At 40.6% G+C, this 15,314-nt stretch overlaps 1 protein-coding gene across 1 annotated transcript; it reads right to left on the bottom strand.

Annotated features, from left to right (window-relative positions):
* Positions 1-6,850: 6,850 nt before the first annotated feature.
* On the bottom strand, positions 6,851-8,031 carry LOC114373722. Its single transcript, XM_028331248.1, has 2 exons — positions 7,786-8,031; positions 6,851-7,468 (listed from the first exon to the last, which is right to left on the bottom strand). Exons 1-2 carry the CDS (start codon positions 8,029-8,031, stop codon positions 6,851-6,853), a joined length of 864 nt encoding a protein of 287 aa, XP_028187049.1.
* Positions 8,032-15,314: the final 7,283 nt, after the last annotated feature.

Genomic DNA, 15,314 nt, shown 5'->3' with positions numbered 1-15,314 from the left:
AATTTCACGCATTCATTCCATACTCAGAGATTCATGAAAAAACCATTACTTAACCTTAGTCGTTCTCTCACAATTAAAGATCACACTCTCACCGGGTTGCGGTTAATGCGTTTGTTCACAATCAACCTGACAAAGCAACTAACATTTTCGGTCATGATCCTAATTCCATGTTCTTTCTCTTGTAATGACTGCTTGCTCATTCAAGGCATATGATCTACGTATTTCAATTCACTCACATCATATAATTGATCAATTCAAACCAATTACAAACATTGAATTCCAAAATCAAGTATCACCCACTGGATAATATAAATGCACTGTTCAATCAAGCTTTGTACAAGCTTTCAACCAAAATAAAAACTATAAACTGAAATTTAAAAGCTGAAACATAAACATAAATCTAAATACTGAAACATAAACATAAATCTAAATTATAAAATGTACTAAAGACATGATAATAATAAAACTGTTCAAAAAGCAGGGAAATAAAAATCCTGATCCTGTCAATGATCCTGTGCAGAGTCCATGGCATGCTCATTCAAGTCCAGTGCAGTAGTGCCTGCTGATGAATCCTGAGGAAGAGGCAGGTCTGGCACTGGGCTTAGGTGGAGTGGGCTCTGAGACCTCTAGAATGTCATCCTCTTGGTCCGGTTGAGGCTCTTGGGCTGTAGAGGCCTCACCCCCTCCCAAAGGAGAAGGCTGGACTCCTGACCAGGCCACTATTCATGGTCCGACAAGTGCACCGGATCGCTCAAGTAGTACAAAACGGTAAGAACTGAGTATCGAACTCTCGGGGAACTTGTTTTACTTGGTAAAACTGTATTATCCGGGTATGGACAGGTATGGACAAGTATGTAAACAAAACTATTAAAAAGGAAGATCACGTGAATAATGGTGTGTGAAGACAGATAGACAACGTGTCGGTCTTCCTACCGAGTCCCTGATGTATTAAAGGATCTTCTCTACCTAACAATGCTCATGTGTTCTATGTTGTCTCCTGAAATGCTAAACCACGATGTCTCGTGCATGTTTAGCCTAGTCCTACTCAAGTATCGTCCTCAGATTCCTCTTGTTGGACTAAACTTGACCAGAACCGCATTAAGACATACATACCAACAACTAGGTTACTGTACCCCGATCCCTCGTGACGATACGATAAACTAGCCCCGTCCTATCAAGTTCTAAGGTTCAAACCATTTCCCAATGTTGAGTGACCCTAACTATGCATGCATCTACATGATCAAGGCAAAAGCATACTAAAATGAAGTACTGATAGCACAACGAACACATAAACCTCATCAGATAGATATAACAGTATTACATCAAGTACCCCATAGGAAGAACCAACTGAGGATTTAGCTCTCCATAACAGGGAGGCTTCTTTTACAACAAAGAGAAGAGAAAGTGAAAGATTGAAGAGTTACAGGTAGTGGAGATGTCTCCTCCACCTCTAGAAACCTCATAATCACTCAATATCTCATCCAATGCTTTGCAAGATAGCTTCCTCGTCAAGCTCAGTCATCTCTTGGTTTCTCCACAACCAAAACTCTCCAAAAAAACTCTTCTCCTCTCAATTTTGAGATTCAGATTTAAATAGGCAATTCTGTTGGAATGTGTGTGCTTAGCAGGAGATGGGCTCGCTTAGCGCGTGTAAGTGACATCAGGCTTAGCGCCAGTAATGCTCGCTCAGCCTGGAGGTTCAAGCGGTGCACTTAGCGAATTAATTCTCACTGAGCGCATCATTGACAACTCATATGCTTCTAGAATCTTCTACGGGCTTAGTCATGAATTGTTGTGCTCAGCGGATGGCTCGCTAAGCCAGAGAATTGGCTTAGCAGGCGACTCAAAATCAGCACTTCCACCAAACTTGCCTAATTAGCCTGAAATTGCAAAGGAATGATCATTAAATACACAGAATGAGATACTAAGTACTTATTACCTACATTTAACAAAAAGTAATTACAACACTACAAAATGACCATAAATGGAAGGATTTATATACAATTTACACAAGTTTCTGACACAAAAGTTAGTCATATTATCCGACCAACAAACTCCCCCAAATTTACAACTTTGCTTGTCCTCAAGCAAATGGAGAACAATTCACTTGTCTTCATGTGACAAACATGCAGTGACAATTTACAAAGGTGCTTGCTACAAAATATTGAGTGCATGATGAAAAAATGAAACAAAATGTCCTCATCAATTGTTTTTCACCAAATATGCAGTTATTCAAAGAGAAGAACAAAACGTATGCTATACAATTAGATGAAGTTAAGCACAAGACAAATATTAAAGAAAGTAGCTTAAACCAAAGTCTCACGGCTACTGTTTCCCTCACACTCAAGTGTTTAAGCTATTAATCTATAACAACCAACAAGAGTTCTAATCTTTGTACTTCATCTCATGTCATAAAGTCAGAAATGCCTAAACAGAATCAGAAGGACTTTCATAGGCTTGTAGTGAGGCTTGGCTACAAAAATTATTAGTTTTTCTAGGATTCAAAGGCTTAAATTCTAAGAGAGCATGGATCCTAGACTCACCCAATGTATTTTCTTTCAATTTATTTAGCTTACTCACTTGCCTTGCATTTGACCCTATTAAAACAACACACACTCTCTTTGTTTGTATTTTACTTCTTTTTTTTTAACACAACTTATTTGTTATGTGTGCTGAAATGTCTTGCCTTTTTACTTCACATCCCAACTAACTCCCCCAAATTTGGGGCAAATTGCCTTGAACCATGGCCCTCCTAGAATTTACACAAGGTAGCTAGAGATATTCATTTCAAGTTTAGGGTTCAATTTGAAAATTTAATTCAGCTCACAAAGGGTGCAAAGGATACAATTATAATTACAGGTAAGCTTTCTGGACAAGTAGTTTACAAATAGAACAATGGCCTTCATCACTTTCAAATTTATGCATTTCATTCTAAAATTCAGAGACTGATACAAAGAATATTACTCAATGCTAGTCGTTCACTCATAATTTAAGATCACACTTTCACCGGGTTATGGTTCAAGCTTTTCTTTCTTAATCCATCTGTCTACAGACTAACATTTATAATTGCAAGCTCACACACTTGTTCTTTCTTTGTCTATCATACATATTTGCTCAAACTTATGATAAAACACAATCTTCATTTCAACCATGCATTAAATCCATAATCACCATTTCAAACTCATATCAACACTGCATTTTCAAAGAGTCAAGTTAAACTGTTCTTTATGCATCAGGACTTTCAAAATGTTTCCAAAACAAAAAGTATGCTGTAAACCATATTCACATGCCACAAACCATAATAGTTCATACATACTAAAACCATACAACCACTATACTATGCAATCATAATAATTAAAATGTACTCAGAAAGATAAAATTATAATAATAATAATTAGGACAGGTAATCAAATCCTGTCATTCATCTCGATCCTACTCCTCATCATCGAAATGTAACACTGGCATCCCTGAAGGAGTAGTAATCCGTCCCCCCTCCTCATCTGAAAACTGAAGCTCAGGTGTGCTAGAGGAGTAGTGTTCAGAGTCAGGGCCGGTGTGGTAGGGTCCTCTGGTATCTCTAAAATGGGAGTAGAGGGGTCAGCTGGTCTCTCATGTACTGGTGTAGGAGGATCTGCTACCTGCTGAGCAAAAGATAGCTCTATCCCTGGTGAGGGTGGATTTTCTGGGGTTTGTGGTGTCCTCTCAGGAGTAGCAGCCTCTTGTCTCAATTGTAACTCACCTACTTCAACAGTCTCATGTATAACTGGCACAATTGGCTCAGGAAAAACTGCCTCATCAGGCCTCATCTCTACTCCTACACCTGAAAAATAAAAAACTCTAGGGATGGTAGCCTCAGAAGACGCATCTTGTACCTGCTGATGTACTTGAGCATTGGGGCCCTCACCCTCTCTCATAGCAGAAGGTACGTTTCCAGGCCGGATACCTTCTCAATGAACTGTTCTACCGATAGAATGGACCTTGGAGGAGCTACCACTTGTAGGCTCGGCAGTAATAAAATCTGTCCCTGATGAATACTCTGAAGCATGGCTTCAAAGCGCTGAGAGTCATGGGTAGTTGGTGTAGGCATGACAGAAGTGGGAAGAGCTGGTGGTGCAGAAGAAGAAGGAACATCTGCTGGTCGAGCCCTTACCTTCCTGGCCCCTCTGAAGTTAACTGTCAGATCATCCACATTCCAACATTTTTTCTTAATGTAGGCCAAGTTAATGGCTGGGCTCAGGCTCCCATAGGTCAGACTGTCAGAGGTAACGCCTCTAGCTCTGCATAGGGCAATGATCAAGGCTGGAAATCCGAGCCTAGAGGAGTTACTCTGGGCAATGGTAGAAATCTGACCTGAGATTATGGCTCCAATGTTCATGTCCATGCCTGTGACTAAGTCGTAAACTAACCTGGCTCTGTCCATATTAAGATCAGAGGTGTGGGAAGTGGGAGTCAGGTTGCTGTAGGAGAGGACACTCCATGTCTATGCAAGAGTGGTGAGATCTTTCCTCAGAAGCTTCCAAGGATGGTGCTCTTCATTTAGAACAAAACCCCTACCAGGGATGTAGAGATGAGCAGCAAACTCTTGAGGATCAATCATCATCCTCGAAAACCTGGAATAGGTAGGCAGTGTCTCACCCTCCTCTAAGACTTCTGGAGTCTCTAAGAAGGAATTCAGGTTGTCAGCATCAATCCTGATTAAATGTCCTCTCACCCTCACTTGCTTAGGGCTCTGGTCTTCTGGGCTGTATAAGTTGGCATAGAATTCTTTAACCACTGCCACATCTATGCTTCCCTGTTGAAGGTTGGTGAGGCGTTTGTGTAGGTTACGCCTCTCCAACTCTGCCTTAAACTCACCGACTTCAGTATGATAAATCTTAACATTCCTTTACGGAAGGATCCTCCGGTCCAAAATGTTATCTGTATATCGGTTCCAGGCTTCCATTGATTGGAATCCCCTGGTATCATACTGAGCTTGAGGTTTGCTCTTCCTTTTCCTTGATGCCATCTGTAATAAAAAGAACCAAAAATACATTAGATTGGAATTTATTCAAGTTCAAAAATAGAAATTAAAAGCTGAATTTAACTGTAGGCGCTTAGCGAAATACCGCAGGCTTAGTGCACCTTAGGCAAAGCAACAAACTAGCTTAGCGTAGCAGGTTGCACTTAGCCAGTTATGACAACAAAATTTTGTTCAGCATAATCAGCTTAGTGAGATAGGTACTCACTTAGCCCAGAGCAAATTATTTCACACAGTGGCTTAGCGCATCGGACACGCTTAGCCCAAAGATTGTCGCAATGAATTGCGTTAAGCTCAGCAGGGTTGGCTTAGCGCTTGTCAAAACTTCAAGATTGTCTAAGTGATATGGCTTAGCGAATCAGACACGCTTAGCCAATCACTTGTCGCAAGGAATTGCGCTTAGCTCAAATCAGCTTGGCTTAGCGCGTAATGGCCTTCCCAGATTTTTTTCTAAGTTACTCAGGCTTAGCAGGATGACACTCGCTTAGCCCTTGTGTTGTATCTTTTCGAGTTTTGGTGGCTTAGCTCACAAAGCTGTCGCTTAGCCATGTTCATACCAAATGATGAACATTCATCTGAAAAGTTGAACTCGCTTAGCGCAACACGGTTGACTTAGCGAGTTTGCCTGGGAATGCATACAATCACGCACTTTTGATGAACTCGCAGAGCGCATCAGTCGTGCTTAGCGAGTTTGTCGCATTTTCCAGACAAAACTCAAAAAATGAACTTTGTTTTCTTCTCTTTTTAGGCCTCTAAAAGGCACCTATCAAACATGCAAAACCATCAAATGTACCCACACAGTACAATCCTTAACAAAGTCCTAATTTTTATCTATTCTATTTACAAAATAATCCTAAAAATTAAATTGCTAACCTAATATCATCTATCCTAAGGTTTCAAAAAAAGCAAAAGCATAAATAAAGTGAGGAACTTACTTGGATCAGAGGTGCTTTGTGAAGACTAACAGAAGATGCCAGAAGGATGCACAAATGCAATGCACAAGTATTTGGGAGAGAGAGATTGCAGGGGATGTATTTTAGAAAATCTGAGTGAATGTGAGTGTAACTGCTGTTACAGTCACTTATTTGTTTTTCGACCAACTCGCTTAGCGAGTGCGGCTGCTAAGCGATAGCGAGAGACGTTTGACTTCTCAACACGCTCGCTTAGCGGCCCATTTCGCTGAGCCCAAGCCCAAATTTTGAAATTCAATTTTTTTTGACTGGGCTTAGTGCAAATAGACGTGCTTAGTGAGTTGTGCAGATGAAAATTCCTGCAACTCTCGCTAAGCTGAGCGCATGGCCGGCTTAGCTGATATACTTCATGCTACATACAAAGGGGTATGCGCTTAGCACATAAGTGTGCGCTTAGCGCTACCTAGGCCGCAAAGAATAGGAATTAGCGCAAGGTGACTGTGCTTAACCACTAAACATGCCACACTTAGCAGATGGCTCTGGCATAGCCCAATTCAGACTGAGCTGTAATTGGCTTAGCTCAGCCATGATATGCTTAGCTAGCCCAAATATCTAAAGATGCAGGGGTTGATGTGCTCAGCGCCATTATGACGGGCTTAGCACATTGAAGACATGTGCTCAGCCAGAGGGGGTGTGCTTAGCCAGAGGACCGTTTTTCAGAAAAAAATTTCTAAGTTAAGATCAGTCCCCTTTTAAAAGAAACCCCTATATCTATCATTAAAAACAAGCTAATAAACCCCTTTTTCAATGATCACCAAGCAAATTATAACTTATGTAATGCATGAAAACAGAATGAAAGAAAACAACATGGGTTGCCTCCCAGGAAGCGCTTCTTTAACGTCATTAGCTTGATGCATATACCTCAATGGGTGATATCCACTTTGTCCTTTAACTTCAGAACCTCCTTATCACCCTCTACGACTTGCAAATAGACATTATGATCTGGTACAGGCTTGTTTTCTTCAAATAGATCAAAATTGATCCTCTGATCTTCAAAACCCATTTCCAATTTCTTTCTTCCCATGTCAACTACACAACTTGTAGTTAACATAAAGGGGCGTCCCAAAATGATGGGAACCTCATGGTCTTCATCCACATCCATGACCACAAAGTCAGTTGGAAAGACCATCTGCTTAATTCTTATAAGGACATCTTCAATTACCCCATACCGCCTTGTGATGGATCGGTCAGCAAGCTGTAAGGTCATTCTGGTGGGCATGATTTCCAACTCTCCCAACCTTCTACACATGGAGAGTGGCATTAAGTTGATGCTGGCTCCCAAGTCAATGAGTGCCTTCCCCACTGTGACTTCACCTATTGAACAAGGAATAGTCGCACTTCCAGGGTCCTTGTGTTTTGGTGGATGGATCTTCTGTATCATAGCACTGCAGTTGTCCTCCATAATGATATTCTCTTGGTGAATGTATTTGTTCTTCCTTGTCAACATATCTTTCAAAAACTTTGAGTAGAGTGGAATTTGCTACAAAGCTTCTCCAAAAGGCATAGTTATTTCTAGTTTCCTGAAAATGTCTAGGAATCTCGCTAGATGGCAATCCTTATCTTTCTTGGAAGGTACCACGGGATATGGCACTTCCGTACCCTCCTCTGAAGCTTTTTCTTTCCTCTTTTCTCTTGCTTTTTCACTCCTACTCTTTTCTTCATCTTTATTTTTCTCAACTTTTTCTTTTTCTTTTTTTCTTTGTCTTTTCCTACCTCTATTTCTTTTTCTTGGTCTTTTATTTCTTTCTCTTCGACCATTATTTGTTTTTCCCTCCTCCAACTCATTGCATCTGTTACCTCCTTGTTCATTTTCTCAGTACTGTCCTTTACAACAGTTTGTTCTTTCAAGGCCACAGTATCCTCATCCTCAACTACCACACGCTTCTTGTTTCTTGTCATCATAGCATTACATTCTTCTTTGGGATTCTTCTCAATATTTGCCCTAATGCTGTTGGATGACTTCTCAGCTAACTGTTTGGCTAGTTGACCCACCTGGGTCTCAAGGTTCTTCAATGCTGATTCAGTGCTTTTGTAATTACACATGATCATTTGCATGAATTGAGCCAGGGCTTCTTCCAGTTTGGTAGTCCTCTGGAAAATATTAGGCCCTTGTTGAGGCGGCCTGTTGGAAGGCCCACCCTAGTCCTTATTGAATTGATTACTAGGGTGTGATCTCCATTGTCCTTGCTGATTGTAGGGACCTTGCTGGAAACCTGAGAGTCCTCCTTGGTTGTATCCTTGCCTTTGTTGATTTCCCATGTAACTAACTTTCTGCGTTTTTTCTTCAAAAGGAATGCAATGGCCGGATTCATGAGCACCACCCCAAATGGTACAACCTGTAACCTGCAAAACAGAAGACTGTGAAGGTTGACCAGTAGACAATGTAGTTGGCAACTTACCAATTGTTTCTGTTAAGATCTCAAGTTGCTTAGAAAGAAACTTATTTTGTGCCAACACAGCATCTTATGATGATAACTCCAATAATCTTTTCTTGGTGGGTTGATGCACTCTATCACGTAGGATAGCATGATCACTGGCAAACATATTTTCAATTAACTCAGTTGCCTCCTCAGGGGTCTTCAGCTTTATCTTTCCTCTTGCTGAAGCATCCAACAACTATTTGGATTATGGTCTTAGCCATCTATGAATATATTCAACTAAGTTGGTTCAAAGAGTCCATGAGTGGGAGTCTTCCTTAACAAACCTCGAAATCTCTCCAATGCTTCACTTAGGGATTAATCTGGGAACTGGTGGAATGATGAGATAACAGCCTTCCCTTATGTAGTCTTTGACTCGGGGAGTATTTTTTTAGAAACTTTTCAACCACTTCCTCCCACATCTTCAGACTGTTTCCCTTAAATGAATGAAACCGCCTTTTGGCCTCTTCTGCCAAAGAAAATGAAAATAAGTTGAGTTTGATGGCATCGTCTGGTACTCCAGCAATCTTCACAATGTTACAGATTTCTATGTACGTTGCCAGATGTGCATAGGGGTCCTTATTTGGTAATCCATGAAATAATTTCCCCTGTATCAGATGAATCAAAGAATGAGGATAGTTTATGTTGTGAGCTTGGACTTCAGGATGCGCAATACTTGTAAAGAATTATGGCACTGAGCTACTAGAATAATCCTCAAGGGTAACCCTTTGCTGGTGTTCATCAGCCATGACAGAGGCATCTAGTAAGTATATAGCTTATTACCTTGATGATAGTGAATCAGATGATGTAGAGTCAGAAGATTGAGCTTCTTCTTCTAGAATGGAAGCTACTGTCCTATTGTTCGGCTTCTGGCAAGTGCACTGGATCGCACAAGTAGTATAAAATGGTAAGAACTGAGTATCGAACACTCGGGGAACATGTGTTATTTGGTAAGCTATTTCAGCAAATAAGTGTCTGGTGTGTAAAGGTAAGTGTGAATATGAACAGGTGTATAAACTATCTATGCAAAAAGAAAGAAAATCACGCGAGAGAAATGATGTGTAAAAACAAGTAGAGAATATGTTGGTCTTCCTAATAGGTGTCTGATGTTAAAAAGATATTCTCTATCTAACAATGCTCATGTGTTCTTATGGTATCTCCTGAAATACTAAACCCCGATTCATCATGATAGTTTAATCAAATCCTGATCAAGCATCGTCCGCAGATTCCTCTTGTAAGACTAAACTCAATCAAGACCGCATTAAGACACACATACTCAACTAAATTATCGCACCCCGATTCCTTGTGAAAGCACGACAACTCAGCCCTGTACTATCAAGGACTTTAGAGTCAGACTAGTTTCCACTATTGAATGACCCTAACAAAGCATGCATCTACATGATCAAGGTAAAGGCATACTAGAATGAAAAGAAGATAGCACAGAGAACACACAAAACATCATTAGATAGATAGAAATATATTAACATCAGGTACCTACAGGGAATATCCAACAGAGGATTTAGCTTTCCATACCAGGAAGCCTTCTTAACAACAAAGAGAATAACAAGATGAAAGATTGCAAAAATACAAGTGTTGTGGATGTCTCCTTCACCTCTAGGATCTCACAATCACTCACAAACTCATCTCAAGCTCTCAAACCGGCTCCTATTTCAAGCTTTGGTGTCTGCTGATCTTCATACAACAAAATCTCTCAAAACTCTCTGGAACTTGGACCTTTTTCTCTCTCTAGAAACCCTAGACATGAAAAGCTCTAAATCCTAGTCCAAAATCCCTTCACAAAATCTGATTTCAGGCTTAAATAGGTGGCCTTGTTCGTGCTCGTGCGCTTAGCACACGTATGGACCGCTTAGCGCACATTAGTGATTTTTGGCTTAGCGCGCCTTTCTCACTTAGCGAATGAACTGAAGCGGTGCGCTTAGTGAGATGAAGCGATGCACTTAGCAAACCTGTACAACTCATCTTCTTCCAGAGTCTTCCTCGCACTTAGCCCAGGAGTGTTGCGCTTAGCGGACGCTCGCTAAGCCAACAGATTGGCTTAGCGAGAAGGTGAAAAAAAACACTTTCCAAAGCTTTCCTAATTAACCTGAAATTGAGAGAAAATGATCATTAAACACACAAAATGAAAATACTAAGTATTTATTACCTATACTTAATAGAAAATACTTATAAGACTACAAAATAACTGTTCGCAACCGGCGAGTGTATTGGATCGCACAAGTAGTATAAAATGGTAAGAACCGAGTATCGAACTCTCGGGGAACTTGTGTTATCTGGCAAGCTATTTTGATAAATAGGCGTCTGGTATGAAAATATGACTATGGTTATGAACAGGTATTTAAACTATCTAGGCAAAAAGAAAGAAAATCACCCAAGAGAAATATTGTGTAAAAACAAGTAGAGAATACGTTGGTCTTCCTCACTGGTTCCTGATGCTAAAAGGATGTTCTCTATTTAACAATGCTCATGCGTTCCTATGTTGTCTCCTGGACTGCTAGACCCCGATTCCTCATGATAGCCTAGCCTAGTCCTGATCAAGCCTCGTCCGCAGATTCCTCTTGTAAGACTAAACTCAACCAAGACCGCAATAAGATACACATACACAACTAAGTTCTTGTACCCCGATTCCTCGTGATAGCACAACAACTTAGTCTCGTACTATCAAGGACTTTAGAATTAGACCAGTTTCCACTGTTGAATGACCCTAACAAAGCATGCATCTACGTGATCAAGGTAAAAGCACACTGGAATGAAAAGCAGATAGCACAGAGAACACACAAAACATCATTACATAGATAGAAATATATTTACATCAGGTATCTACATGGAAGATCCAACAGAGGATTTAGCTTTCCATAGTCTGGAAACCTCTTTTACAATAAAGAGGAGAACATGATGAAAGACTGCAAAAACACAAATGGTGAGGATGTTTCCTTTACTTCTAAGATCTCACAATCACTCACAGACTGCATATCTTAACACAGCAAAATCTCTCAGAACTCTTTGGAACTTGGACCTTTCTCTCTCTAAAACTTCCTAAACATGCAAAAGTTTCAAGCCAAGGCCAGACTCTCGTGCATGCAGAGGCTTCTTCAAGAAAAATGCCAAACTCCATTTGCAAATCTGATTTCAGGCTTAAATAGGTGGCCTTGTTCGTGCTCGTGCACTTAGCGCAAATCTGGATTGCTTAGCGCGCATAAGTGGATTTTGGCTTAGTGCGCTTGTTTCGCTTAGCGGATGAGCTGAAGCGGTGCGCTTATCGAACTTGACAGCTCATCTTCTTCTGGATTCTTCCTCGCGCTTAGCCACTGAAGGTTGCGTTTAGCGAATTCTCGCTAAGCCAGCAGCTTGGCTTAGCGAAAGAGTGAAAAACAACACTTTGCCAAAGTTGCCTATTTAACTTGAAATTAAGAGAAATTGATTATTAAACGCACAAAACAAAAGTATAAATTATCTATTACCTATATTTAAAAAAAAAGTACTTATAGTATTACAAAACAACCATAAATTAGGAAAATTTGATACAATATACACAGGTTTTATACACAAAAGTTAGTCGTATTCATCGACTAACAATAACCATAGATTGGGAGAGTTTGATACAATTTATACAAGTTTTATACATAAAAGTTAGTCGTTTTCATCGACTAACAACTCTGCCAAATTTACAGTTTTGCCTGTGTCGCAACCTACCCTTCGGTGGGAGGGCGACGCGGGGCTCACGGGTGCATCTTCCAAGGGAGGAAGGTGTGTGGAGTCGCCACCAACGTTTATTCGAGGAAAACATCGGAAAAACCGGAAAGGTGTGGTCTACAAACTTTAATTGTGAAAGGTTCGGGAGTTGTTTTTACACACAGGGAAGGTATTAGCACCCCACGCGTCCGTCACAACGGACAACAGCCTTTAATCAAGTGTGCAAATATGACTTCAAAACATTTTATTTTCCCTTTTTTATGTCTTTTTGTGTTTTTTTGTATTTTTCTGTTTGACAAGGGTGTTTCCCTCGCTCCTACGTATCCTCAATTGCGATGAGGAAATCAGGCCTACGTAGTTCTTTGAGAACTAAACGTTGGTTAAGTTGTTTTGATCTTTTTCCGCAAGATCGATTTTAACCGCACAAAACTCGTTTAAGGCGTTGGACCATTTAAACGATCTTTTGATTCTTTTGAAAGGAGAGAAACGTTAAGGTGTTTGACCATTAACGATCTCTTTGTTTTTGAAAGGAGAGAAACGTTAAGGCATTGGACCATTAACGATCTCTTGGGGTGGTCGAAAAAAGCCGGGCTTTTGCTCCTACGTATCCTCAATTGCGATGAGGAAATCAGACCTACGTAGTTCTTGCAAAAGCGGTAAAGTTATGTGTTGATTTTATGCTTTTGAATGGTTCATGTTAACCGATAAAAGCAAAGAGGACAGTTTAAGGTGTTGGACCTTAAAACGGTTTTGAGTGACTTTTGCGGACGAATCATGATTTGTGAGTTGATTTTAGGCTTAGTTTCACTTTGGTTATTAGTCAATTCATTCAAGGAAACTTTCAAAGAAAAACGTTCAATTGATTTTTTTTTATTATTTTATTCAAAGATATTTTGATTATTTTATTATTATTTTTCAAGATATTTTGATTATTTTATTATTATTTTGCCTTTCTTTTGTTTAACCGTGGTTACAGTGTGAACGATCGGTTAGATTTTGTTTTAACAGTGATTAAACGAGATTACAACACAAATGATCGGTTGAAATTCATTTTATCATTTATTAGGTGAGAAAACGATTTAAATAAACAGTAAAAAGCTCGTTAAAGCAGAAGAAAAGAAAACTGAAAGTAAGCGAAATTAAAGTGAAAGTACACAAAAGAAGTAGGGACCACTAAGGGTGCATAGAATGAATTGAAAGATTCGATTTTGGGCACTTACCGGTTGAAGACTGAAGAATGACGAAGAACAGTGAAGAACGACGAAGAACGATGAAGAATTTTCACAGAATCGCTTACGGAAGCGTTACAGAAGCACTTTGACTCGATTTTTCTTCATGAAAACATGTTTTTGCCCAAAATTGCTGAAATGCATAGCTTTGGGGTCATGAATATTTTTGAAACAACCCCCCTCCCCTATTTATAGGGAAAAAGAGAGGTGCTTGCCTCCCAGAGACTTCTTGAGGAAGATTTCTAAGCGCACCCCAATTACTAAGTTCACCCCCCTTTTCGTACTTTACAGAAAAGTTACGGAAGCCTTATGGAAGTATTTCGGATTTGATTTTAATCCTCTTTTATCTTCCCTTTCACCAATGTTAAGTGAAATATGCTTACCCAAGGTTTTCGGAAATTTTACGGAAGCATTACGGAAACCACGGAAGCCCTGGAAACCATTTTTCAAAAACGTGGAGGAGCTTGCCGCCCAGTTGCTTCCTCCTTAAGAAACCCAACTTCCAAAATGTTCCATAAGGGCCTAGACTCGAATTGCTATTTACACCCCTATCTTGATAAGTTCACCCCCTATTTTTTGTGTTTTCTTTCCGAAACGTTATGAAACTTTATGGATTACGTAACGACACCCATTTTCTTTCTGGAATGTTGTGAAACTTTACGGATTACGCAACAATGCCCTTTTTGACTTCTGGAATGTTGTGGAACTTGATGGATTGCGCAAGAATGCTTCTTTTCGACTTCCAGAATGTCACGGAACTTTATGGATTACCTAACGATGGGTGTTAAGTACCTCGAGGCGGTCAAGAGAAGGTTGCATGCCCCCAAACAATGGTCCCCAGAAGAAATTAGGGTATGACAGTTGCCCCTCTTTACTTATCTTTTATTGGAGATAAAAGCGAAGTAAAGATAAGACATAAATTTCGTTCGAGCGGAACATAATTCGGCCGGTCAATATCCCGACTAGCAGAACCCGTCATTCAGAAAGAGAGAAAAGGCATTAGAAGCATCAACAAAACTTTAGTGTCTTGAAAGTAATAAAATGGGACAACCATGACATTTCCCTACGCCATCGAACTTGATCACCCCCTGCCCAGCAGAGAAGAATCTCGTGCGTCGTCGGGCTTGAACGTCTCCGGACGACGAGAGTAAAAACCTGCAAAATTTTAGAAAATAATCAGAATCGGACGACCAACATCATCCTGATATCGTCGAATTCGTTCGCCTCGGTTGACGAAAGGTGCGGATGACCATAAGGTATCTCCGCCTGCCACCTGACTTGCTGTCCCCGAATGACAAAATATGCGGAACACGATGTTAGTCTCTGCGTGTCAATGGGCTCGTTTGCCCCTGGTTAACAAAAGGTGCGGATAACCATACGGTATCCTGCATGTCACCTGACTTCATGGGTCAGGATGACAAAAGGTGCAGAAGATGAAGTTAGTCTCTACGCGTAAACAGGTTCGTTTGCCCTTGGTTAACAAAAAGGTGTAGATAACCATACGGTATCCCCGCATGTCACCTAACTTCATGGGTCAGGATGACAAAGGGTACAGAAGATGATGCTAGTCTCTGCGTGTCAACAGGCTCATTTGCCCATGGTTAACGAAAGGTGTGGATAACCATACGGTATCCCCACATGTCACCTGACTTCATGGGTCAGGATAACAAAAGGTGCAGAAGACGATGTTAGTCTATGCGCATCAACGGGCTCGTTTGCCCCTGGTTGACGAAAGGTGTGGATAACCATGCGGTACCCCCGCATGTCATCGGACTTGCCGTCTCTAGATTACAAAAGGTGCAGAAGACGATGTTAGTCTCTGCGTGTCAACGGGCTCGTTTGCCTCTGGTTGACGAAAGGTGTGGATAACCATGTGGTACCCCCGCATGTCATCGGACTTGCTGTCTCTAGATGACAAAAGGTGCAGAAGACGATGTTAGTCTCTGCGCGTCAACAGGCATGCTCCCCC

This window comes from Glycine soja, chromosome 2, assembly GCF_004193775.1.
Source record: "Glycine soja cultivar W05 chromosome 2, ASM419377v2, whole genome shotgun sequence".
Classification (NCBI taxonomy): domain Eukaryota; kingdom Viridiplantae; phylum Streptophyta; class Magnoliopsida; order Fabales; family Fabaceae; genus Glycine; species Glycine soja.
This window is presented reverse-complemented; position numbering and strand designations above follow the sequence as displayed.

What these genes read in the sequence shown, in the direction of transcription:
- LOC114373722 (XM_028331248.1), bottom strand. Translation starts at nt 8,031, where the DNA reads ATGTGTAATTACAAAAGCACTGAATCAGCATTGAAGAACCTTGAGACC. An exon ending in CTGAGAAAATGAACAAGGAG is followed by an intron (nt 7,469 to 7,785) that starts GTAACAGATGCA and finishes GAAGCTTTGTAG; the next exon opens with CAAATTCCACTCTACTCAAA.